The sequence below is a fragment of the Centroberyx affinis genome, unplaced genomic scaffold (assembly GCF_046629955.1).
Source record: "Centroberyx affinis isolate AG114_WGS23_722 - 3 ecotype Tasmania unplaced genomic scaffold, CSIRO-AGI_Caff_v1 ptg004016l_1, whole genome shotgun sequence".
Taxonomy (NCBI): Eukaryota; Metazoa; Chordata; class Actinopteri; order Beryciformes; family Berycidae; genus Centroberyx; species Centroberyx affinis.
Window position 1 is genome coordinate 142,501 of NW_027281822.1, and position 27,524 is coordinate 170,024.

Below are 27,524 nucleotides of genomic sequence, written 5' to 3' on the forward strand. Positions count from 1 at the left end.
CTGTTTGATACAGAGTCATTGTTTTGCTCTCATTTGATTGGCTCACGGTTAGAGAGACCAAAGACTGTCTGCTACAACCTCCAAATTTGGAGAGAGGAATTTGGTTTTGGAGAGATGAGCAGGAGACATTTCTGCAAAATGGCTCTTGCTGTTGGATCTGTATTTTTTACAGTTCTTCCAGGATTTCATGTTGTTGTTTTGTTTTGTTTTTTTGTGTTTTTTGGACACACCACTTCTACCCAGTTTCACTGGGTATTTCAGATTTTTTGCCATTCTTCCCATTATTTCCGGCTTTTTTGTTCTTGTTGTCCTATTCTTGTTTCTAAACCACCGGACCAGTGATCCATGAAACACTTTCACACCGATGGTCGACCCCACTAAACATCCCTAGTGGGTCAAACTTTCAGGGTTCCTACGCAGGTCTGGAAAGTCTGGAAAAGTATTAAAAATGAATTTGATCATTTCCAGGTCTTGAATAGTTTGGGAATTTGAAAAAAATGTCTGGAAAAGTATGGAAAATGTTGTGGTTCAGGTCCGATACACATATAATTATAGCTTTTATGTTGTTGTTGACCCACTTTGAGTCCACAGTTTTTGTTGATGTGAAGAATAATGTTCAGATAGAGGGATGCTATATCAAATACCGACCAAAATCAAATCCAGTCAAGAACATAGGGTCTGGGAATTTTAAAATGGAAACCGAGTAGGAACCCTGCCAATCATCTCACATATTCTGATATTTGTCGCTTTGTCGAAGAACAATCTTCATCTATACAGTGATATGACCTAGTCAGCAGGGGCAAGATGTCTATCTGCGTAAATCATATTGAACACCAGACAAAATCTTCAAAACAAATCAAGGTCTGGAAAAAAATATGGAATTTCTTAATTGAAAATGTGTAGGAACCCTGAACTTTGCTCTGCTTGGTGTGAAAGTTCAGTGTTTATCAGCATCCACCGCGCTTTTAATGACGTCATCACTCGACAGCGTATAGGACATTCCCGTGTACGAGGCTCGGATATAGCAGCAGACCATAATACTCCTGCGTTATGTGAATGTTAAAGGGGGAACGTCTAGCCAGTGTTTGGGTTTTATTTCAGCTCTGAGATACTGCGTCACTTCCTTCAGCCTCCTATCTCACAGCTCACAGCTCTTTACTCTCTCTCGCTTCACAGTTTACTTCATGTGTTATTTAAAAAAGTTACTGTAACATCTGTAGTAGTATTTTTTAGCTCTTTAATTTCCCCTTAAGTAAGTTCAAAGAGAGTTCAAGTGAGAAAAACTACTTCATCTGTATCTTATGTCAATGCTTTGGTCATACTGTCTATCTGTACATTCCCCTCTATCTGTGCATTCCCCTCTTAGCTACAACAGCACATTTTGATTTCTCAAAAACACTGGAATCTCCTGTTAGACTTCAAATTGGCTTCTGAAGCAATGAGCAGTACAAGGCGGCTCAGCGTTTTTAACAGCTTAACCTTTCAGAAGGAATATAATAATCCAGCTCGCTCAAAATGTTTCCTGAAATTTTGGTGAAATAAATAAATTTCCTAATCCCCACTCCTAGATGTAGCTGCGGTGCGGTGCGGTTTGGGAAACATGACAGTGAAAGCAGAGCCACTGTCACACCTAAGCCCCGCTTTACTTCTCCAACTCACACTGAAGCTGTGAGAGACTTAAAGAGACTTACAGTGTCAGTGACGGGGCTGCGGTGCCAAGTCCTCTGGTAACCAGGGAGATAGTTAGTGATCTGTCTTGTTTTCTCCTGTTTTTTGTGTTCTTATGCATGTAAAATACCTTGAAGATCCATTTAAAGAACGCCTTCCTGGGTATTATCGTTATATCAGACGACAGGACAGGACAGCAGGGTGGCAAAGTGAGAAGGGAGACCAAACTTGAACCTGAAGGCCGGGTTCAAGACCCTCTGTGATGGCAAGCATCCGCCCTGCTAAAGTGTCTTTGAGCAAGGCAGTAAACTCAGCTGAATGGGAGCTTCTGCAGCTCACCCTGCTTTTTAACGTCCGTGAGGAGGGAGGCGAGCAAAAAAAAGGATTTTCTCACAGGGATGAATGGAGTTTCACAAAAAAAGGACATTGAGTGTTTTGCATCCACAGTGATTAACCTGTAAACTGGGTTAAATCACGGTTTATTAATTAAATCTGTAGCATCAAACTTTAAATCTAATATAAGACTAAGCAAGATTAAATTTGAACTTTATTTTAATTGTTTTTAAACCTAGATAAACTTTAATCCTGTTGCTCCAAAACTTTAAACTCCAATTTAAACTTTAAAGTGACAGTTGAGGTGGTTTAACTTTTAAAATGGCAGCATTTCTGAGGTGGAGGAAGGAAAATCAAACACTAGGGACAGAATTGAATTTTTTGACCATGCATTCACCTTCATTTCCTTCCAAAAGGATTTGAGTTGAGTTGGGATCATCTCTCTTCTTCTTCACTGATCTGTTAAACTCTTTTTCTTGACGATGGCATTGTCTGTTTTCTCGTCCTCCAAAACTGAACCAAAATGCTCCATTAACTCAAACACAAGATTTTTCTCAGAAGAAGAAGAATTTGAGCTTTTGAGACAAGACAACTTTTGGTGAAACTGATGTTAGCTTAATAATTAGGCTAGCAAACTAACACAGCAGAGCAGAGCAACAATGTAACATTTGTCTAGAAGATCGATTACAAAACAATTACAAAATAACATTTTTTAATTCAAATTTAACAGAGTAGTAGCCGAGTATTGGGATTATTTGTGTTTATTATTTTTTCTTATCACCAAAACGCCCATCTTTGTTTTGTTTTTGTGTGTTTTTTTGTCTTTATCTTGGGTTAACTGGTTTAAATTTAGGTTTAAATCATTCATCTTAGATTTAGTAAACTAGGCTTAAATTTAAATTCTGCAAATCAGCCCTGGGTCATGTTGAATCTATGTTTACTTATTTTAAATTCAGTTTTACCTATCTGAGTCAGCCGGAGTTCCAGCTGGTCAGTGAGGTTAGTCATATCTCCAGTCAACCAAAACACCACAGGTAACCATGTGACAGCAGACAGCGGCGGTTCCCAGCCCGTCCAGCTCCGCCACATCGCTCTGACTTCATGTTTCCCAGATATGACTGTCGGCTCAGACTGTAAGCAGCGTAAAATAGAGAGTGAAAAAGCAGAAACGAGACAAGAGAAAGAGTTAGAAACTGAAGTCTGCTTACGGTCACGGTGTCATGTACAGTATAGCACTTACTGTATGGTTTCACCTGGTGTTTGGTTCGTTTTCTGTGTACAGAGAGGAGGGAAGTAACTAGTTACATCTGATCTAGTTACTGGACTTGAGTAGATTTTCGTTGCACCGCTGCTTTTTGGAGTAAAGTATTTTCTCCTAATTTTATTTGAGTGCGTTTTATTGATTTTCTACTTTTACTCAAGTTTAACCTAGTTTTTACTTACTTTTATTTTTTCTAGTTTTTTTTTCTAGATCGTAGTATTGAAGACAATGAGATCTGATATTTACAGTCTCTTGAAAGTAAAAAGTGTTTTTATGGGTTTTTTTATTGTCTTTTTAATTACTTCAGGAAGATTTAGACAAGTTATTTCACTCTTTTACTGATGATGATAATAATAATGAATTTTATTTATATAGCACACTTTAAAATACAGTGAAATCTCACAGGTGCTTCACAGGAGATAGAATAAATGTACAATTATAGTAAAACATTACAACTGGTTAATTAAACAACAATCATGCAATTTATAGGTTTAAACTAAAGCAAGAGTTGAAATAAGTTGAGTGGAGACCCAGGTTTAAAAGGAAAAGCACATGTTATGAACAAACCGGCACCCTAGTGGAAAGATGAGTCTTTAAAAGTCTTTTCACTCTTTTTCACTTCTATTATTATTCAAATATTTTTATTGATTTTCACATATGTTGTACAATCACAATGGTACTCAGCACTCCAACATAAGATAAACATAGACACATAAAAACAGATTATTGCTAGGCATTACAAACCGTGAATGGAAATATCATTTTAGTACATCAGTACAGTGAATTACTCTTTTCACTTCTGACGTTTGCTGTGACAGAAGTGCTCATTTCCCCCCCGTCTTACTGTAACAAAACGCCATACAGTTCCTCCTGGTCTCTGGGCTCTTTTATGTGTATGAGAGAGAAGCCGCTTGTCAAGTCATTTAAAGGCTCAGATGCTGCAGAAGCTTTCACTCTCAGTGGTTGTAACCACCACAACACACAGGACAGGAGCGCTATTTTCAGCTCCTCGACCCTCCGTTTTTAACACGCACACATACACACACTCTGATACCAAACTCTCAGAGAGCCGCTTTGACTCAAACCGTTTTCCCTTTGAAGTCCCTCCAGAGATACCGACATGGAGACCGTGAGATAGTTTGTTATAGTTGTTATTAGACAGGCGTATTGGTTTTTTTTTTTGTGTGTGTGTGTGTGTTTTTTTTTTTCTTTTTTATAAGGGGCATTCCAAAGAAAACTGCCCCATTACTGGCTGTTGATAATTTCCCCCTACAGGTTTCCCCAACAACAAACACTCTGATTGGGTCAAAGCTGAAGCAGAAAAAAAACCAACAAAAAAAAAACCGCGACTTACAGAAATCGGTGTCACGTTTGCATCACTTTTAACAGTCAAACTAACACTTGTCTATGACGAGATAAGATCTATCTCTATTGGTATTAATCATAGTCATTTAGGGAATATGGGGTGATGTCAAAACGCTAATTCCAGTTGGTGATGACAATATCAAAATAGTTATGAAAATTGATTGTTGGATTAATATAAATACTACCATTAATCTACATTGGTATTAATAACAGTGTTATTTTGATTTCCTTTTTAAGATGCAATCAAAACGAGGCTGAGTCAACTTGCTATCTCCCTCCACAGTATCAACCAACACGTGAAAGATTTATACTAGCGAGGGTAAAACCCCTTCTTCAACAAAAAGCGGATAAGCCGAGTGTAGGTGAGCTAAGCCTCCATCACATCCCCGATAAGGACTTGTTAACGCTGAGTCGTGCTGGAAAGTTGCTGCTGAGAAAACTCCTCCATGATGAAACCGCGAGACACCGACCCGGGACGACTGGGGAGACGCGTCACCAGGGATCAGAGAGCAGAAAATCCCTTCTGCCTCTCATGTCTTTATTTATTTATTTTTTTATTATTGTTTATAACGATTAACAATGTGAAGAGGCTTTGCAGTTGCAGGTTCAGGGGAGAATTGGCCTTGCACAAATAACAGTTAAATATCTAACAACCAGGCTAGAAAAAGAGAGATACTTGAAAAAGGTGTTGCTGTAGATCCATTCAGTAATGTTATAAAAGTGAATAATCTGATAGGAAACTGCCTTGAATTAATTAATAAGCTTCAACTTAGATCGGCAACATTACAGCTGATAATGTTCCTGTGACCTTTTTAATGGAGTAAAGATAAGCATGAATGAAATGAACACGGGTGCAAAGAATCATATGAATCATACCTTATGGTAACAATCAATCATCATCACCATGACAAAGCCTGAGAACAAAAGAAGGAAACAGGAAAGTTTTTAATCACAATAATAAACTCAGAACAGAAGCATGTAGTTCCCCTACGAATACATTTTATGTCTTGTATTCAATAATGTTATCAGGACATTGTAAAAATGTACAGTAATTGTAGTCACAGGTTTAAATTGATTTAGTTAACTGGTGGATGGATGGATAGATAGATAGATAGATAGATAGATAGATAGATAGATAGATAGATAGATAGATAGCAAAATGAGGGAGGCGAAGGACAATTTTTTTGTTGTTTATATGGTTTTGCAGCGAGAGCAGAAAGAGTGGGAAAGGGATGGAGAGAAATCAGGGGAGGGAGAGGACAGAGAGAAGTAAGGTAAACTAGGATAGAAAGGAGGACAGAAAGGGGGAAGGGGAAGAATGAGAGAAGTTTGGATGGGGGGAGGGAAGGAAGAATAAAAAGGTAAGAGAGGGGTGAGAAGGAGGGCAAAAGGGGGAAGGGCGGGGATACGAGAAGTCAGGTAGGAGGGGAAGATGGAAGGGAGGGATGAGGGAGGAGGGGAGAGAGAGACCGGGGAAGGGAAGTAGGGAGGAGGAGGAGGAGGAGGAGGAGACATCGGGGAGGAAGGGAGTGGTGAGACAGACGGAGGAAGGGAGTGGTGAGACAGGTTGACCGACCGGAGTCACATTCCTGCCGTCCAGATTTATAGCGGCTGGGGTCCTGAGACGGGACCGGCCCGGAGCCGCGCCAAATTACAGTCATCTGCAGCATTCCTCCGCTGCAAACACAGGTTAGCAGCCGGGCCGCGCTAAGTGCTAGGTGCTGCATGTTGACAAATGACTTCCTTTGAAGGGCACCGAGAGAGAGGGGGGGGTGGAGAGAGGGGGGGGGAGAGAGAGAGAGAGAGACTGGCTGTTTACTGTTGGATGGAAAACGTCATGTTTGCTAAAAGCATCCTGGGGAAGACTAGAGGAAAGGAGATGAAGAATGTGACAGCGATTGGATTTATGTGTGTTTGCATGTTTGGGTGTGTGTGTGTGTGTGTGTGTGTGTGTGTGTGTGTGTGTGTGCTCCCACTGTAAATGGTGCCTATAACCTCACAATCCCTCCCCCTTTTTTTTTTTTAAATGTGGGAACTTCAACCGACTTTAAAAAGGTACTGGTGCAGCGTAGAGGAAACCAGTAAAAACAGCTGGCAACATCGGCTCCCAGTGTCACTGGAGTTGTCAGTGGAGCCGGAAGGGGCCCTCTCTCACACACACACACACACAGACACACACACACATGTGCGCATGTATGCAAGTATACACACAGAATCTCTCCCTTTCTCTATCAAAAACAGCACAAATACACGCATGTAAACTATCAATACAATACTTTATTGTCCCTCAAAGGGAAATTTGTTTCACAGCTTATCGATCGATTTATTTATCTCACTCGCTGTTCATTTCTCTCTCTCTCTCTCTCTCTCTCTCTCTCTCTCGCTCTCTCTCTTACTCATATACACACACACACGCACACACACTGACACACTGTGACAGGATGGGAACAGGGAGGTGTGTGTAGGTTGACCTGTGTTAAGGGTATCTTGGTGTTTTAATACTAGGTTCCCAGACTGCTAATAGAGGCCCTGCCGACTCGGGGCCAGCGCCAGGGGCCGTTGACCCGTTTAACAAGTGTGTGTGTGTGTGTGTGTGTGTGTGTGTGTGTTTAAGTAACAGAGAAAAGATAGTTTGCAACATTTAATAAGTGTGTGAGAGAAGCGATTCTGACCTCTTTAGCGGCAGTGTGTGAGTGAGAGAGAAAAGAGAGATTGCAACGCTGTTAACCAGTCTGCTCTTGTGTTCTTGTGTGTGTGTGTGTGTGTGTGTGTGTGTGTGTGTGTGTGTGTGTGTGTGTGTCCTACAGGCGTTCACAGGCCCCAGTCCCAGGACCTCTCAGGGTTCTACTCCCTCCCCCCGGGCGGTGTCGGCCAGATCACTCCCTCCATGGGCTGGTGAGTCACGCACACACACACACACTCACTCTGTGATGCACAAACACTCAGTCCTTTGTGTACTTGTGATGACCTTGTAAGAACTCCCCTAACCCAAATTAAAGCAATACACCAAGTTTTTGGGAGATTGGCCAAACTTAGCCTCTAAGTGATAAGAACACAGAAACCAAAATCATCCATGTGTCCCCAGTAGATCCTCACTCTCCATGCTCCTTGCTAACACTTTAGCATACACTATGTTGAGAGATAGTAGGCGACTAGCATTATCTCAAAAGTGAAGAAATGAGAACTGCAGCTCTAAAGCTAAATGGTGAGATCTTAAATGGTGTGAGTCCAAGCCTGGCACTTTTGTGGAGGAGATTTGTAAAAGTTACACAAAATATGATATAAAAAATAACATACTGTTTTGAACTAGCAGGGACTACTTTCCCTGTTTCTATAGGAAGTGAATGTGCTGGTCGATGGGAGACTACAGCTAAAAATCACTCCGCAGCGGATGAATATACCTGAACTAGATCAAAAAATAAACCAGGCTACATCAGCTATATTGAGTTCATTTTCAGTTAGAAAGTAAATTTCATTTTTTTTAAAATGTATGAATCTACAGGCCTTGTGATAAAAAAAACATAAACAACTTTTTTTTGGTAAAATGAAAGTCTTCTTGCTAGTTTCCTGTGATCACTTAACATAATACAGCCTTAAGTGTTAGCATGGAGCATTGAAGAAAACAATCTACCAGGGACACATGGATGATTTTGGTGTCTATGTTCTCGTCACTTAACAGGTAAGTTAAACAACAGAACAATCTCCCAAAAACATGGTGTGTGCCTTTAACACTCACCCTCACCAATACATGCCTAACCTTAACCTTTACTCCCACCCTCCAACTCTAACCTCCAACCCTCAAATGTTTCACTTTTCAAAATGAGGCTTGGCCAAAATGTCACTTCCCCCAAAAAGTAATCTCTTAGTTTCCACAACTTACCCCTGTCTACAGTCATACACTGTGTGACTGACACACACACACACACACACACACTCTGACCTAGGCCAGCGCTCCATACATCACTGTCTCATCTGGTGTCAACATGGAGTCAGGCTGGCTAACCCAAGGTCCCGTTGGCATGGAAACCACCTCATCTCATGCTCTGCGTTTATGAGTCTTGCTTTAACCTGTCGCCTCTGGTCAAAACAGCAGGAATGTGGACAACTGGGACATTTAAAGGAGACATCAACCCAAATAGTAAAAACTCAGCGTTGTAGTTGTTGAGATCTAGAGGATGATGATAAAACCCCACAGCAGGCAAGCAGCCCACCGTAAAATCACCAGGGACAATTGATTAGTTTACTTCTTATCTTATCATGGTGCTTTACAGGAGAGATAAACTTAAAGAGTAAAGAAGCTGTATATGGTTTTAAACTGCATGTCATTGGGAAGAAAACATCATGTAAACGAGGGGGAAAAAAAGAGTAATCTAGTGGAAGAAGGGAGAAAAAGTCACGTGATATGCTGCTTTCATTTTTTAATGCCTTCAAATCCATCAATATTCAACTTGCCCTCTTCCCCATTGGAACCAGTGTAGAGTAGATGTGGTGGATTCTGGGAAATGTAGGCAGGGCCTCATGGAGTCTTACCGAGGTAACGTCTCAAATAAGAAGAACTAAAGTAGGCGAGGTCAGAAAGCAAAGCCTCCAACATCACATCATAGATAGGTGTGTGTTCGTCTGAGATTATACATCGGTTTCCATTGTGGAAATCCCTCAGCCTGCATCTATAATAGATTCGATTTTTTCAAAATTCTAGGCTTATGTATGAAATATATTGACAAAGACGAAAACTAAATACATTTTCTCTATAATTTTAGTTTATTTTAGTTAGTTTTGTAAACACACAATACAGTTTCAGTTAGTTAACAGTTAACGAAAATGTTTTTTCACACGTAGTTTTTGTTATTTCCTTAGTTTTCAATAACGATAATAACCTTGGAATAGACTTTATGTTAGTGTTATATATATATATATATATATATATATATATATATATAGATAGATAGTATAGTTATTGATTTCTTAGAAAAGGATGAACAAAGCAACTATACATACTGAAGTGTATAAAGAAACTGACATTTCTACCCTTTGTCAGAGAATATCCCGCAGCCCACTTGAGTGTGTGTGCTTCAGGTTTTCTCTCCATGCATGTTGGAATAAAGAATCCACGGAAGACTTCTGAACCTTTGCTCGTTCATTTTGACCCATAAGGGTGAAGCTCATTTTCCCCCTACATTTTCCAAACAGTTCCTCTTGGGGACGGAGCAGCAGCAGCAGCAGCAGCAGCAGTGTAGTGTAGAAAACACTCCAGTGTGGGACCTCTGCACATGCTCTGGCCACATCTGTAACATATTCCATCCTCACATTTAATGGTTTTCTTCAGCTGAATTGTGAGTTGATTGTAAACTCATAATGTCAGGCTTCCATTGATTTATGGATCAGCAACACAAATCCATTTATTACAACCTATCTCTGCCTGGACTTTGAACAAATCCCCTCCAATAACAGTTAAAGGCTTACATCAAATGTCATGGAGATTTGGAATGGAAGCTTTTGTGTGTATCAGTGTGTGTGTGTGTGTGTGTGTGTATTTGCTTACATGCGTGTCTATGTCTGTTTTGTATGTGTTTCAATAAGACACTTAGCTGTCTCCCTCCAGACATTTCCCATGTCTCGCGATTGTGATTTATAGACATTTTATCTTTTTTTCAGACAAGAGCAACTCACTGTGGATTTTCAATAGTATTATTAACAACTAATCTCCTCTAACCCAGATTATCTGCTTGTCTTGGCTCCTTGTAGTGTGTTTCTGTGTTGAGGAAAAGGAGGAGGAGGAGAAGTGGGCAGAGAATGAATGGTTAAATGTCAAACAGTTGTCTTCCATTGTTTGGACAATGGCCTGGACGCGCCTCCTGTCCCTCCAGGACTACCTCCATCTGTCCCCCGGCTGGTTGGCCGGTCGGTTAGCTGCCCGGGACCAGGAGGACGTCAGGAATTAGTTGAAGAGGCGTATTGTGTTTCTCATATACCCCATAAGGAGGCAGCATTATAGTGAAGAATCCCTGTGGTGGGAGCGCGGTTCATGCTCAGCGGGATGTTGTGATATTAAATACTGTATCTATCTGGAGTTAAAGGGGCGTTAAGTAATCTGTGACTTCCATCGACCTCTGATGGTGACCAGGAGGAATTGCAACAACATTGAAAGTCTCTATATGTGATATGGGGTTTACAATTCGATACAACCACGATACGATGCAATAAATAAAAGTTCAATGAATACAAAGTCTGACTGTGCAGAATTATCGTTTACTTCTGAGCCACAGATCTTTCTAGCGATGGCATTGGCTCGTTAGAATGTAAACTATTTAAAAATGTCATTACAAAGTGCAACTAATATAATTTAGATTGAGCAAGCCGTCTAATATATGATTATTACAGCAGAATAAAATGTAGCTAATATTGCGATTCATTTTTCTGCCCCACGATACGTACTGTCACATTTTCGTATTGCCATCCCGCTTTCCCGTCCCCTTGAGTTACGGTGGCCTGTAATTGACACAACAGAGACAAGAAAGCTAGCTAATTAGAGCAGAGATCCAACAGAAACGTCTCGTAAAGAGGTGATATATAACAATTCAAACTGCTGTAATGATAATAATGCTTTGTCATTTGATTTTTTGGCTTGAGACCAAGGATTTTTAGCCCTTGTAGTTAAGTAAAAATCTAATTTATTGGTCTTTTAAGTGGAAAAAGTAAAAATGGAGTAGTAGCAGTCAGATCTCTCTTTTTGTTAAGGCCGTTTGAGCAAACAATTACTGTTGCATACGTGCTATATAAGTATATGGTTGGCTTTTACTGAAAATGGAAGCAAAGCATGAAAGCTATTACCATTAAAGTTTTCAAACCCAACACCGCTGACTGAACCTGACGTCACTTTGCAGTCTTGTAATTACTTTGGAGTCATTTCTAGTCAAATTATAAGAATAATAGACACAAGGCATGGGCCAATACAATGGAGTGGGTCGCTGAGGCTCATGTGAGCACGGAAACCTTCATTCCCAGCATTCCTCTGTCCAGCCAGGCCTTTCACACGGAGGAATTTCTGTCTCGCTGTCACCGTCGAGTCGCCGTCACTAAGAAGCTGCTGTCTGCACGCAGTTATTAAATGTTGAGGGGAGATGACAGTGTTTTATGTAGTATGTTAGTGTGAGTGTGTGTACGTGTGTGGTGATGTTTGCTCGTATGTTCGTGCTTACATGGACACATACATTTGGATCAGCACGTGAGCTTGTGGGTGTCTGTCAGTGTGGATATGGTTGTGATCCTGTCAGTGTCTGCACGTCCTGAAAAATCTTAAAATGTCTTAAATGATCTAAACTCATGGCCTAAAATAATCTTGATTTCAGTTAAATACAGCATTTTAAGTCTTACATTTGGTTTTAGAGGTCTTAAAAATGTTGTGGTTCATTAGTATGCTGAGTGTCCAGTGAGAAATCAACCTACATAGACTCTGATATTCTGATCTGCTCTGATCTCAATTATATTTCATTTTAAGTGGCATTAAAAGGTGTGAAATCTTAAATTTAACTTGATAAAACTTGCCAGCAGTTAGCTAGAGGCTAGGTCACACTAGATGATTTTAACACCAATTCTAAGCCCAACTGGACTGGACCATCCCAACCATGAGGGGTGGAGAGGGGGTTATCCTGTAGTGTGAATAACCCCCTTGTAATAATGTGACTTTAAAATATATTTGTAATGTAAATGTAAAGTATAGCTTCTGTACCATGGAGCAAGAAATAACCAATCCTCTGTTTTGTAATTGTATTCACAGTGAATTGTTCTGGATGAACAGGAAAATGTTTCTGAATGACAAAATCAGGTAGTGTGTGACCTCTCGTCTTCATCTCTAGTGTGAACAGCGTCCGGTCATTTAGACTGAGCTGCTCTCATCGGTTGTAGTCTGACCTCGCTTTAATAAGGACTATCACATGATCGGTCCTCCAGGGTTTAGACCCAGTCGTCTCTGGATCTGTCCCCAGCCGAGACTCTCTGCTGCCTGGCCTGATGTGTAGCGCTGCCTCCTGGGCCTAAAGCATGGAGGATGGTTGGGGAAGAGGGGGGGGGAATAGAGATGGGGAAGTGTGTGTGTGTGTGTGTGTGGTGGTGGGGGGGGGGGGGGGTGAATATGAGTGGAAAGGTGGGTTGGATGAAGGTGGGGAGCGTATGTGTGTTGAAACAAGAACCCAGAAGGGTGAAGTGATGAGGGGGGGTTGTTAGTCAGATTGGAAGGTGGAAGGAGGTTTTCTACATATCAAAGGCTCCTGCTTACGTTCCCCTCCCCACCCACCTACCCCCCATGGTGTGTGTGTGTGGGTGTGTGTAAGTGTTAGCTTTTCTTTTCCTGGTAGGCCTTGTATTGACACAGAGTCACAGCTGAACAGCAGTGCTGATCTAGACTTCTCCATGGGGGGAATCACCATGTGTTACAACATCACAACATCACAAGAGGTTCTGCAGCTCCAGGATCTAGATAATTAGATAACGTTCTGTACAGACGCTTCCATAGATGCACAGTGTGTAAAAGAATCATTAAGCCATGGGGTTTCACCATATAGAGGCATGAAGCAAGTGATTTTAACTGAGACCAAACTGAACTGAATTTCATTGAATTTAAACCTGACACAGAATTTCACTGAATTTAATCATGCAATTGAATTGACTAGAATAGAATTAAATTGGAAAAGCTGAATTTCCCTATGGGGATGAATGAAGTGTCTCATTACTCTGACCTGGCTGAAAAGCACCAACCGTTGCCGTCTCTCCCCCCCCCCCGCTATGCGGCGGCAGGCAGGGCCAGCCGGTCTATCCTACTCTGTCCTCCTGTGGATTCAGGCAGCCCTACTCCTCCAACCTGCCCAGCGCCTCGTCCTACTCCAGGTACCAGACCAGGCCGGGCCGGGCCGAGCCGGGCCGAGCCGAGCCGAGAGAAAGACGCAACGCCGTACATCAACTCCTGCTTACAGCACATTCAAAACGCCTGAACCAGAGTTTCCATTGGACCAGGCACACTCATGCATACTGGTTCAACCCCTGTGTCAGCTTTCATTATGCAGCTGCTGTGGGAGGCTGAGGCGGTATCGATGTGCTGTAAGCAGGAGGGCAAGTCAAGTGTTTTGTGCCAAAGCAAGCTGAGTCAAAGCAAGCCGAGCCAAACTGAGCCAAGCCAAGCTATTCGCTGACGCAAAGGGCATCGCCATGCAGTGTTGCTCATACATGAATCTTGCATCTGCCTGCACACACACACACACACACACACACACACACACACACACACACACACACACACACACACACACACCTTTAAAGCCAGGGATGTGATTTTTTCTTTTTTGGTCAGTTTTTTTCACACACACATCTCCCATTCATTCCCAAATGAGGTTGCTGCTTTTCTGCTTTTTTTAACTATTATTTCCTGTTTATTTTTCCTGTTTTTTTGTTTGTTTGTTTGTGATCCTGTTCACATCCCACTGACACTGAGCCAAAAATGCAAATATTTCTGCTTCTCCATCACTTATGTATGATCCTGCCATGCTGTTCCATGCAGCAGGGGCAGCAACACTGAGTGTATATGTTTGTTTTGTGTGTGTGTGTGTGTGTGTGTGTGTGTGTGTGTGTGTGCGAGCGAGCTTGCATAAGTATTTATGTGCGTAGCAGGCTTTTTTTTGTACTGCTTAGCCTGGGACTCAAATTTGACTCTGGATTCTGGATCCTGAACCATTGCAAGAAATTGTAGACACACACACACACACACACACCATACAGAAGGTAAGTCTTCCTGATCAGTGCTTGCGACAGAAAGATGCTTCCCTGCTGCAATGCTTTGCCAGTCCGTCAGGTTCTCCAGTGGGTTTGAAACACAGTTTCTATGATGAGAACCATTTAACTTCTACAAATCCTTTATATGATTTGTTTAATGGTGGGGGTTTAATAGGTGGGGTTTTCCACGTAGGATAACATAATGAGTGCCAGTAAGTTTAGACAATCACAGGAAGGCATTTGAAAGCCAATTTATTATGCGTTTCTGTGATTGACAGCTTACTTGATACTACCTGAATTTGCCCCAGTGCAGTAAATCCCTCTTATACGCTACACCTTGCAGGTTAAAACAAACACTATTCTTTATTTGTGATTATTCATTGACCGAGACACACACTCAACTGCCACAAACTGCCAGCAGCTGCCGTCTGTTGCCGCTTCCTCATTAGTCAGACTGTGTGTTGTGGCACTTATATCTGTGAAGCTGCTGAACCAAACATGGCAACCCGCCTCACCATCAGCTATAAAAACCTTATCCGAGGATCTTGTTAAAAATCCATCAAAGATCCATCTTTCTCTTCTCTCCGTTGAATGGAGTTGTTTCAATAACAGCGGCAGATAGCTGAAAACTGCCGTCTCCTTAGATTTTAATGAACAGACTTAATCCATACTACACTGATAAAAACAACAAATGCTTTATTGATAACATGTTCATTAGTGTGTTACATGAATGTAGACATCACACAAAACAAAGCTGAAATGATGAGGCTTGAGATATGAAAGAGGATTTTCTTTGCCTCCCAGCCTCTCTCTCAGTATGGCTAGGACGCCCTCTAGTGTTGACAAGGGTTTACATTCCCACTGCAGCAAAATACAGAACAAAATCACACATTTTAAGCTGCTTGATGGTTGAAGTAAACAGCAGCCACCAGCTAAATGCTGCAAAATTTGCAACTACACTAAAACTGCAGAAACACAGATAAAGAAACAGTGTTCAGTCAGTCTTTTCTATCCAAAAAACTGCTTTTGGAGGCTAAGAAATCCCAACTTTCAGTCGACTGGATGATAGTTTTGTTCCCTGGTTGGGCCTAGAGGGGCATTTCCAAAAAATGCCACTGTTATCATGCTGATGTTTTCCAACCAGCATTCCCAGTCCGGCTGCACTGAGACTGGGAGAGGCTGAGAGGCTTTTCACGCTTTCAGGCTCATTGCTTCCCAAAAAAACCTCACACTTGCTTCAGCGCTCATTGTCCATCATTTCCACGCTGCCACACACAGGTGAAATTGTTTTCTCTGAATTGACCAAAGCCTTCTGTCACTCTCTCTCTCCCCCTCTCTCTCCCTCTCTCTCTGTCCTCAGGTTCTCTCACTCTCTGATGCTGGGCCCGTCTGGGATGCACCCCACAGGGATCCCCCACCCAGCCATAGTGCCCCCTACAGGCAAACAGGAGCACGACCACTATGACAGGAGCATGTACGCGTAAGTAAGCTTCTTTTTTCCCACGGCGCTGCGCTTCACGTCACACTCCGTCTGTCTTGTCTCACTTCGTTTTTCTTCACCTTTCTCTTCTGTCTCCTCCTCCTTCCCCGTTTCATCACTCCATCCCGCCTCTCCTCTCATCCCTATCCTTCTCCTCATTCAATGATCATCAATTGTCAATTCTTAGATATTCAACTCTGTTCTGGCTGTGTACTTATATTTTTAGACGTTTACACCATTCCAACTCATGTCTACAGCTTTTTTTCCCCTTGCAGTGTTCAAAATATTCAAAACACTGTGCAGTTTTTTTCTATATCTGTATATATTTGTGTTTATTAACTGACTTCTTGAGTTCAACCAATATAGGTTTTTGAAAGCCGATACTGATAGTCTGAGACTGAAGTCACTAATAACCCATATTCAATATCTTTTCTTTGGAAAGGCCTCTGAAACAGTACTAAAACCATCATGGGACACTAAAACTCTCTACTAAAACCCAGATGAAATTCTTTAAGGGTTGGCAGCAGCTCTTTAAGGCAGGGATACATTAGGCCTTTAAATAAAGAATGAATTTACAAAAAACATTATCGCACATTTAGATGAATAAATAAAATGTTCAAAGAAAATAAACTTTTTCAGTGAGGAACCTTCATCATATCGGCTGTGGACAACACTGACTGGCCGATATCTGATATTTAGTTTAAGACCAATATTGGCCAATTTATTCCTTAAATTTCTATTTTTCTGTGTTTATTATGTTCTTTTTTGTGTGTTGTGTTATGTTTAATGTGACCATGGTAAGCAACCCACCGAGTCGAATTCCTTGTACGTGAAAACTTGCTGATTCTGAAAAACTGATAAAACTGATTCTGATTCTCTCCTCATCTTCCCCGTCACCTTCCTTAATCCTTCCCTTCCTCCCCCCCCGTCTCTCCTCCCCCCTTCTCCTCTTCCTCCCTCTCTCTCTCTCTCTCTCTCTCTCTCTCCCCTCTCTCCAGGAAGCCCCAGATGGAGGCCAAGCGGGAGAAGGAGCCCAAGAAGCCCGTCATCAAGAAACCGTTGAACGCCTTCATGCTCTACATGAAGGAGATGAGGGCAAAGGTCATTGCCGAGTGCACGCTAAAGGAGAGCGCCGCCATCAACCAGATTCTGGGGCGGAGGGTGAGGCGTGAACACACACACACACACACACACACACACACATCCACACACACACACACACACACCTAAACACAGACACAATCATGTGTGCACAAACATACAGACACAAATATGCGTAACCATACAAACAGACACACACTTTCATGCTTATACTCAGTCATATGAGGTACAGTGTAACACGCACACACACACACACACACACACACACACACACACACAGACTAATCCCCTATCCCCGTCTGTCTGTAATTTCACACATGAGGAACATGAGAGGACTGTGGTAATGTGAACTGCCGCCATGTGAATCCTCTCCTCCGTTCAACTCTGCTCTGCTGGGATCAAAACACTGACTGGCAGCCAATTCATGAATGAACTCATCAATTCCAATTCAGCTGAGGAACTGGAAATTAAAATTGAATTGGAACTTCAGGAGGTTGAATTTAATTCTGTGAAATTCCATGTTTTTTTTTTTCTTACCAAATATCTGAGATTACACAATGTTATAAATTAAAATGTTAAAGGGACCTTTCAGGTGGTATTTGATGCTTAACACAGTGGTTCTCAACGTGGGGTCCAGGGACCACCAGGGGTCCTTGAGGGGATTCCAGGGGGTCCCCAGCAAATTGATGACTTGTTCAACTTCAGCATTATTTCATTTACAAGAAGTGAAGACAATTAGAGAATGTAGAAGAATGACTGTTTTGATCAGAGTTTCTCTGTTATCTCTCTACCTACAATACAGATAGTCATGGGATTCTGGACAATCTAACAGTAAAAATATTCTCAGATTTGGGGTTGAGAGACAAAATCTCATCAAATGGGGGTCCGTGTCCCTAATGTGAACTAAATTAGGGGTCCTTGATATGAAAAAGGTTGAGAATCACTGGCTTAACATTCACAACAAGTAACAAAAAGCAAGATTTTCACCCGACAGTGATGATATATAGGCAAACAGCAATGTGCGATGTCTAGGTCGGAATAATAAGCGTCTCTCCTGCTCTTTGTGTGTGTGTGTGTGTGTGTGTGTGTGTGTGTGTGTGTGTGTGTGTGTGTGTGCAGTGGCACGCGCTGACCCGTGAGGAACAGGCCAAGTACTATGAGTTGGCCAGGAAGGAGAGACAGCTCCACATGCAGCTCTACCCCAGCTGGTCTGCCAGGGACAACTACGTAAGACTTCCTCTTTCCTCTTCATCTTCCTCTTCCTCTCTTACTCTAGACCGGGTTCCCGCTTGCTCATGGAATTCCTGGAATATCAGGGAATTTTCGAGAGGGGTTTTCCAGACAGGGAATTTGCTAAATTCTCTAGGGAAGTCTGCTGTTTTTCTCCATAAGCCCAGTTGTAGTGTAAAACCGGGCTGTTTAACCTTTTACAACTTTTGAATAACATTAACAAACCAGGAAGGAATAAAACTTTTTAAGTCATGGAATTTCATATCAGGGCCACAGCAGGAATCCTTTCTAGAGTAAAGAAGTCATTGGGTTGCTCTGAAACTGAAACAACTGAAAATGTACTAAATGTCGAATGTCTTAACTTCATCAAAATGTAATAAAATCCTCCTCTAAATGGGTCCAAAATGGAATAAAACCTGATATTGTGATACCTTTTGCTTGATAATGTACATTAATTGGCAAATATCACACACAAGGATGTACCTTTTTTAATTATTACAGTATCAGTCTGAAGATGTTATTACATTATCTGGAGGCTGATTACATTAACATGTTTAGAGGGACATTTTGACAAGTTATTACATTATTCAACATTTACTATATTATCAGTTGATATACACCTCAACATAGGCTGAGTACATGAGATTTGCTAAGTGATACAAATTGCAATTGCATCTTGAAAATGTTAAAAGCTGTGAAAACGTCAAGAATACATGATTAAATTGGTCATTTTCATGTTTTTCTTTTACTTTCAAAATCTACTAATGCTACAAATGAACTTGTGAAACCAGGCCAACCACTTGACTTCTTTTCCCTCCTTGACTTGCTGTGAAACTAAGAGTAAAGACTAGAATAGGATCGTCCCAGTGAAACAGAACTGGGTGAACTGGGTGCACTCCCTTTCCTCATTGTACTTCTCACTCCAGATCTGAAGAAGTAGCCTTACCTCGCTTATTCTTCCTAGCTACTGCCTCCACACCCCCCGCATGATCATTGGCTCCCAGGCCTGTCAGTCAAATGGGACACACTCCTGTTGCATGAAATGATTAAGTTAGTTTTGCAGGATACCAGAGTTGACAAGGCATAATGTCTCTGTATGGATAATGTATCTGGGCTGCTGTGTGCCTCTGACTTGTCAGTTTGCTGTTGAACTCTTGCAGGAGGCGGGCCTTAGCGGGGTCGCAGGGGAAAAGAGTAAAGCTGATTGGGTAGGGACTCGTCTTATGGTGGATTTATGCCTCTGTGATGAAAAAAATATGAGTATGTGGAGAGAGCTGCACGAAAAAAGGGTTGTGGGTATTTCTGTGCAGAGTTTGCATGCGGCTTCCAACAAATCTTCACTGTGCCATGTCTCGCACGTCAGTCTCACAAACAGCGCACAGGCAAGAGTGGTTGTCAATCAACAGGAGGTCGTCCGATGGGTCAGTTATAGATGCATACTGAATATAAACGCAAAAAATAAAATCCTGCATGTTGCCGCCGTCGTGTCTACAGGGCTGTTAGACTACAACTCCAACGCTGAATCACACAGAGGTATAAATCAACCTTTACCCCCCGTTTCGCTCCACTAACAGAGAGCAGGGTCGCATGGCTGGCCTCGCCACCCGCTGGCACAGTTTATTTTGTAACCCATTAAAATACAGCACCTTCGTTTCCGTGATTACTATCCAATTAGACGACAATAACATAATACAGTACATGGTATGAGTTGTTATTGTACAAAAACTATTAACACTGCAAGAGAGGCAGAGCCAAGGCAATGTTTATCTCTTTTGGTAATGTTATATGTTTATAGGTTTAGCTGTAATACGGTAAATACGGTTGTAACATCCAGAAAGTATTCAGTCAAGATCAGGTGAATGAAAAGCTCTTTGGTGGTAACAGAAGCTGCTTCATGCTTTGCATCCAGTAAGACACCTGGAGGACAGTGGAAACCGGTTAAAAGGCTTTAGGCTTTACTCTCCTGTGTGGCTGTGTATGTGACGGAGCTGAGCTGTGCAGAGCGATGGGCAGGATATATAGTTAAGTTATGGTGACACTTTACTCGCACTGTGGTTTATAACACATTCATAACAGCTGAACATGCGCTTCATAAGAGCTACATGTCACATTCATGCAAAATAATTCAGTCCTAATGTCAACTTGCATTTGTTTTTCACCAAATTCTAATGCCATTTCTGACAAAGCATGCCACTTTATAGAGCAGAATTTTCAAAATAAAAGTCTCCCTAGGAATTGCCATTTCTTTGAATTCACTGAAAAAATATATTATGATATCATGAATGTGTTACAAATCAGAGTTCTAGTAAATAATCGGTATAGCGGCTATTTCCATATGCATGGAGCTTATAGCTCATTCTATTCTAGTTCTGTTTTGTGCAACTTGGCAAGGAACAACCTGCGGATGCTGTTTGCTTCATTCACATGGATAAGTGTTATGGCTTTAAGACTTTTAGCTAACTATCACCCAGGTATAGTGGCTTGCTGACAGTTATAGTGGGTGATTTGTTCATATTTAACCACCGGGATGCTGGGCAGGTAACTTTTTGCCATTCTCTTAACCTTTTCCTAAAATCTATTTTTAACAAGGATGCATTTAACACTTTCTGCCAACAAAGGGGATGCTGTGCCCCTTTTATCTCCTCCTGAATTAACCTTGTGATCATAATACCAAAACCACCGTCCTGCATCTATACTATACTATATCTATCTATATCTATACTATCAATACTGCAGTGGCCAAAGCTTACACCATTCCCTAGCAACTCCACATGGGCGAAAAGAGCCTTTAAATTTCCAAAATATTCCTCTCAGAGGCAGAGCAGCAGAAGCACAGCAAGCATGCAATAGAAAGGGCAACTTCTGCACTGACTACATACACATGAGTCTAGATAAACCACATTTGAAATAATGTCAGCTCCATCTCAAGTAAACCCCAACTCCCCCTCCACCCTCCCCTCCCCTCCCCTCCTGAGGCTGAAAAACCAGAACAGTCACTGGACCTACGAGCAAAACAGGAAGTGAAGTTCCACATGTCGCCCACGCAACTGTGGGGGGTTTCTCCTCCGAGTCAAAAACACACACACACACACACGTACAAAAACAGACAGACACACACACGTACGCCCACGGACACAGTGCCTCAGAGCGCTGCAGTTGCAGGAGAAGTTGTTGTAAACCACACAGACAATGCTAACAGCGAGCTGAGGAGGGCAGACACTGTAGTGTAGGCGTTCGATTTCTCTACCCACATCCTTCATCTCGCCCCAAAATACGAGGCTTCACTTCACCATCACCGGATCTGTGTTAACAACTCTTGATGCTGATGTTCACATCAACAGTCACACGTTACAGTCTGCCTGGAGATGGGCAGCGTGGGTACACACAGAGGAGTTGTGTTTAAAAAAAGAGCAGCACAAAATTCTGTTAAAAAGCCTTTATTCTGTTCTATTTAACTCAGGGTTTAGGATGACTAGACGAGCAGAATAAAGGCTTTTTTTGACAGATGTTTGGAGTGCATCAGATCTCTCTTTTCCATGATCACCACCCTTTTTTTATCCAAAGAGCACCCAATCCTAAAATCCCCACATTAGGAGCTAAGAAGCATTTCAGCCTCCTATCTCTTCTGCATGAATTATGCTTAGCTTTACACTAACACTTTGCAACATAATTATGTTTTGTTTTTTTTGTTGTTGTTGTTGTTTCTTTGTAAAGCATCGAAGACGGTCACCTGACCCAAACAGTTCCTGTCCTGCACGTTTTGCACTTTGACATAAAATGGATTCACGTGGCACAAGAAACCTCCCATCCTCACTTCTGAATATTGTGCTGATTATACATTTTGGAACTAGGTTTAACAAAATGACTAACTACTCTCATGCATGATCCCATTATCTTTACAAATGATGGCTGACAACTAATCTCAGTATGACTACTGATTGAAGACAGATTGAAGACAAACTCCTTGCCAAAGTGACACACACAATTGTGGAAAAATAGATCCAAGGCACACTTAAAAGTGTTTTTTTTCTATAGGATAAAGCTTTTTTAATTTATTTTGGAGTGCCTTGAATCTCTCATTTTTCCACAGGACTACTAGCTGATGTCTTTTTTCATTAAAAGCAAAGAAGCATTCCAGCCTCCTATCTGACTCATAGAATAGCTGCATTTATCAGCCACAGCCAAATTGTAGCGTTCATTTCAAGCCCTTACGGTGAATATATTGAAGCAGTTCTCATATCACAGCTGATCCAGACTTATGTCTTTGGGTGGATTGTGTGTTTTTCCCACAGGGCAAGAAGAAGAGAAGAAAAAGAGAGAAGCAGCAGGACTCCAACACAGGTAACAGCCTCCCCTCTCTCTCTATCTCTCTCTCTCTTAACTGCTCAGGACAAAATCCCTTGTTTCAGTACCAGAAAAATCAAACAGCCGGCGTCGACTCCATTTGAGGGAATTTGATTGAAGTTGAACTTGCGCTGGTCGTCTGTAACACGATCTCTTTGGTCCCTTTGAAGCAGGATGTCTCTCTAACCTCAAACCACCCACCCGCCCCGCTTTCCACAGCCGAGTTAAAACTGTTTAACCCGTTGGTCTGGTGTACTCAGTGGGTTCAAGCTGAGGATGAGCTGATAGATAAGGAATGACATCTTGTTGAAACATCTAACCCCATGTTCCTCAGAGACAGAGGGAGAGAGGCAGATTGTAGACTGTGCCATCCTCAGTCCTCACTCTCTCTGATGATTGTCAGTCCGTTTTCCATATTCTATTAAAGGAATTCACCAAGTTTTGGGAGATTAGCCCGTTTGTCAACTTACCTGTTAAGTGATAGAGATTGTTGGCTCTGGTGCTTCATGCCAACACTTCAGTAGGCTATACACTGTTTTGAGTGATAGTCATCAATTAGCATTAGCAGTTAGCATCAAAAGTGAGAAAATGATAACTTGTAGCAGCTCTAAAGCTAAATGGTACGAAATCTTAGATGATATGCAGCCAAGTCTGGAAAACTGGAACAATTTTACACAAAATCATACAAAAATATCATACTGTTTTTGAACTAGCAGGGACTACTTTTCCTGTTTCCAGTGTAAGTGAATGTGCTGGGTGATGGGAGACTGTGCAGCTAAAAATCACTACGCAGCAGATGAGTTCCAAAAATAAACCTGGCTACATCAACTATATTGAGTTATATTTCATTTTTAACATTTAGGAATCTGCCAAAAGGTCATTCTTCTTACTTTTTATCATGCTAGTCGCCTACTATCACTCAACAGTGCATGCTAAAGTGTTAGCATGGAGCAGGAGAGCGAATGGCTCTACCAGCGGGCATGTGGATGATTTTGGTGCCTATGATCTCATTACTTAACAGGTAAGTTGACTTAAATTGAGGCAAATCTCCCAAAATCTTTGTGCATTCCTTTTAATTAGAATCTGCAATGGCAGTTAATATCTGAAGTACGACCTTTGGAGCGGACAGATGAAACCAGACGGGCTTGTTACTTTCTGGAGAGGCTGTAAAAATGCCTTAAAAAATGTCATTATAAATCCAACATTTACTTTAAACCCTTAGGCCCAATCTGAGCCTTAAACAAGGATGGGGAAATATTATTTTGGTGATCTGTGGCTTTCAAAGATACAGCAGTTTATGACTAGAGAGTGAAAACCTTCTGAAAGCCTGTACTAACAGTGTGAAAGCATGGCTCTCTCTCTCTCTCTTTCTGTCTTAACAGCCTATTTCCTGGATGAGTGACTCGTTTATTAACAAAGCTGTGTCTGTGTTGGTTTGTTGTTCCGGTGGTTGTTGATGTTGATGTTTTACTGCACTGTAACTGGCCACTAACAGTTTGACTTGATGGCTTTCTGATTGGACAGCTCTGTCGATGCTTCTGTTGCCCTGACAAGCTCTTGTCTCTCTCTCTATTTCATTCTTTCTCCTCTCTCTCTGTCTTTGTCTCTCCTCTCCTCTCCTCTCCTCTCTTTCTGTCCGCACTCTCACTTTAACCCCTTTTTTCTCTCCTCCTGCTCGTCTCTCTCTCTCCTCCTTTTCGCTCCTCCTCCTCCTCCTTGTTTGTGCATGCTGTGCGTTGTGCTCAGACCCGGGCTCTCCTAAGAAATGCCGGGCTCGCTTCGGCCTCAACCAACAAACGGACTGGTGCGGTCCCTGCAGGTGTGTACCAGACCCCAACCTCACCCCCCCACCCACCCCCCCGCACTGCTACCGTCCCATGCAATCATCCTCTCTCCTCCTCTCTCCTACCATTTATCCATCCACTCATCGGTCCATCCCTCCCCTCTGCTCTGCATGCAGATTAGAGTTTTAGTTATACAAACTTTTCAGAGCTGCTTTGGAGGCAGAAATCTCATTGGTTGAGTTAAAACTCAGTGGGCGGAGCCAAAGAACCACAGATTTTCAGAGCACAAGTTAACTGACTGGCAAACTTGAATAGTAAAGAAGGAACTTGGACATTTCTCAGAGGCAGAGAAATAATGTTATTGGTAAAGAACAGTTTTCAGAGCGTTAGCTAACTGGCACACTTGAAAATAACTTTTTAAAGAAGGAACTTTGCTCAAAATTTTAATAAAAAGTATTTCTTTCTTTTTCATACATTCATGACCATAGAATTAATGATATTTGAATGCTAATAGGCTAGCTAATTAGCTAAATAGCTATAGGCTAGTATGGCTAGTTTGTCAGCTAGGCTAACTAGCTAACCTAGATAACTTAGTATGGCCAGATTGCATTTTTTCAGTTAGGCTAGGCTTCATAATATTAGCTTCCTCCTCTCTTACCTCTTTTTCACTGGGCTTCAGTCTAATGTTACTTAGCCAGAAAAACTGTGGTTCTTTGGCTCCGCCCACTGAGGTTTAACTCAGCCAATGAGAATTGATTTCTGCCTCCAGAGCAGCTCTGCCTCCAATAAATATTTGTATAACTAAAACTCCAGTCTGCGCTCTGCATGCCTTCCTGTCACTAACCTGCTACTCTGCAACTCAGACAGTTATGGTAACACACATAACAAAATTAAAATAATCTGGTTACAAAAAAAAAATCGTAACTGTAATCTGTTTTGTCCACTGACAAAAGTGGGAATCAGATCAAAAATATGTGAGAAAGAAGTTGATTACTTGGTGGACTACAGCAGTTAAGGCATCTGGTCAGTAGCATCAGGCTCCATATTCACAAAGGTTTGTTGTTTACTGTTAGGGTCACTGGTCAGGTCACATGACTACATGGACTATTGGTTGATCTTTGTTGCAATTGGCTGATCCATGACAAAACAGGTAACCAAGATCAGCCAATAGCAGATTGCAATAGCAATAGCAGGCTTTTAACCAGCAGATGTCAGTCTCTGTGTTTGGTTTCCCTTCAAGGCGAGGCACCACAGGTGAACAGGAATTAAAAACTTTGCTTTTATCAGAATTCAATTTTATATGTTGAATCTGGATACAAACACCTTTTGTATTAAGACTTTGATTTATTTTGTTATTAACTTATTCAAAATAGCTACAATTTAATTAAAAATGCACAACTTTGCATATCAGTTAGAACATGAATAAATAGAGGGATTTATGAAAAATGGGCGGGGGGGTATTGATTAATTATTTTCAAAATATTATGTATATGGCAAAAACGTCACTTCATTTTCACTATCTATTCATTTAAAATACCCCATACAACACATGACAGAATAATGTTGACGTTATAACATACAGGGAATATTTTCATTTTGAGAAAACATGAATTAACCATTTATAGTTGTTTTTGATGATTGTTAGATTGTTATGCATATATTTTATGAAACCACAGTATAGTTATAGAAGCAAAATATCTCAAAATTGACCACTCCTGCCCAAATAGGCATTTTCACCTGTGATGCCTTGCCTTAAAGGGTAAAAGTGACACATTATTCATACAGGCCCTAAACAGTTATTGTGGTTAAAGGGGAATACCGCTCAACAGAAAGGACGTCAGTGAGTGTCTGGAGAGTGGTTACCTGCGGTTATGAAAGACACGCCACCATGTTGGAGGAGTGATAACAAAAAGAAAGATTATAACGTTTCCCTGCTTCCGCGTTGATCTTTTCCCCTCGTTTATAATGAATTTAAATCACCTTACTACCGCACAGAAATGAGGCATTTTATTTGGTTTCAGGGTGGAGGAAGAGATGATTATAAAGATTATAACGTTTCCCTGCTTCCGCGTTGATCTTTTCCCCTCGTTTATAATGAATTTAAATCACCTTACTACCGCACAGAAATGAGGCATTTTATTTGGTTTCAGGGTGGAGGAAGAGATGACAACATTACAGTCTTTCCTCTTGTTGTCACTCCTCCAATATAGTGGCGTTGCTTCATAACCACTGGTAACCGCTCTCCTACCATTCCTACCCAGCAGATTTAAGACCTCATATGGGTTTATGCTGTGTCCCAATGAAGTCTGAAAGTAGAAATACAGACTTCCTACCAGGAAAAATGTAATGGAACAGCAGCGTTGGTGTGAGAATGGTTGGAATAATTTTTATGAATATTGGCAACTCCCTTCCAAAGTTATAAAACTAAATCCTGAAGCGGTCAGTTTGCAAAGGTCATTATTAATTTTGTTGTCGGGTATCCTGGCAACACTCGCAGAGTATTAATAAAGATTCATATTCTATCAGAGTGTGTGTTTTCCACCCAGCCGTTCTCAACATTTTTGACATCCAAATCTCACTCATCATGCCCTTTTCTCTCCCACCCCCCCACCCCCCCCCCCCTCACTCTGCACCATCTTCTGTGTCATAAAGCAGAACCATCATAAAAAAACACACCATAAAACATAAGAACCTCTTCCACCGCCTCGGTTTACTGTGTTTCACTCGCAGCAAGATCTAGAAATCGTTCAGGAATCAGTGTCGTTCTGTAGAAAAAAAAAAAACGCTTCTTCCGCCATCGCATTGTAGCAGCCCTATTGTCTTCCCCATCATCACGTCATGGAAATCTGTGTGTGTGTGTGTGCTTGTGTGTTTCGGTTAGAGAGAACAAAGGGGGGTGAATGTGGTTAGAGCGAATCCTTATCACCACAGCTCAACATACACACACACACACACACACACGCACACACTCTCTATACTCCCTGCAGCTTTGCATTTCGACGGTGTTCTCATGCACATCTGCTTTCAACTTTCTCCATTCATGCGGTGCGGTGCAGGCGCCTTTTGATGGTGAACTCTGACATTTAGAAATCACTTTCTCTCTATTGCCGTCTCCCTCTCTCTCTCCCTCTCCCTCTCTCTGTCTCTCTAAATATGGCCTAGCGCCTTTCCTTGCGGTTAAACCTGGTGACTCATA

General features: G+C 41.6%; 1 protein-coding gene across 9 annotated transcripts in view; it reads left to right on the forward strand.

Annotated features, from left to right (window-relative positions):
• The window catches only part of tcf7 (transcription factor 7), an 84,852-nt gene that overhangs the window by 55,858 nt on the left and 1,470 nt on the right, over positions 1 to 27,524 (forward strand). For 3 of the 9 annotated variants that reach the window (XM_071542107.1, XM_071542111.1, XM_071542115.1), the window contains 7 exons: positions 7,435 to 7,522; positions 13,421 to 13,510; positions 15,750 to 15,869; positions 16,868 to 17,030; positions 18,090 to 18,197; positions 19,361 to 19,408; positions 22,493 to 22,541. In XM_071542107.1, the coding sequence (XP_071398208.1) occupies positions 7,435 to 7,522; positions 13,421 to 13,510; positions 15,750 to 15,869; positions 16,868 to 17,030; positions 18,090 to 18,197; positions 19,361 to 19,408; positions 22,493 to 22,541 (666 nt within the window). Of the gene's footprint in view, positions 1 to 7,434; positions 7,523 to 13,420; positions 13,511 to 15,749; positions 15,870 to 16,867; positions 17,031 to 18,089; positions 18,198 to 19,360; positions 19,409 to 22,492; positions 22,542 to 24,290; positions 24,364 to 27,524 lie in introns of all 9 variants that reach the window. The other 6 variants (XM_071542110.1, XM_071542113.1, XM_071542108.1 and 3 more) reach the window with 5 other exon arrangements.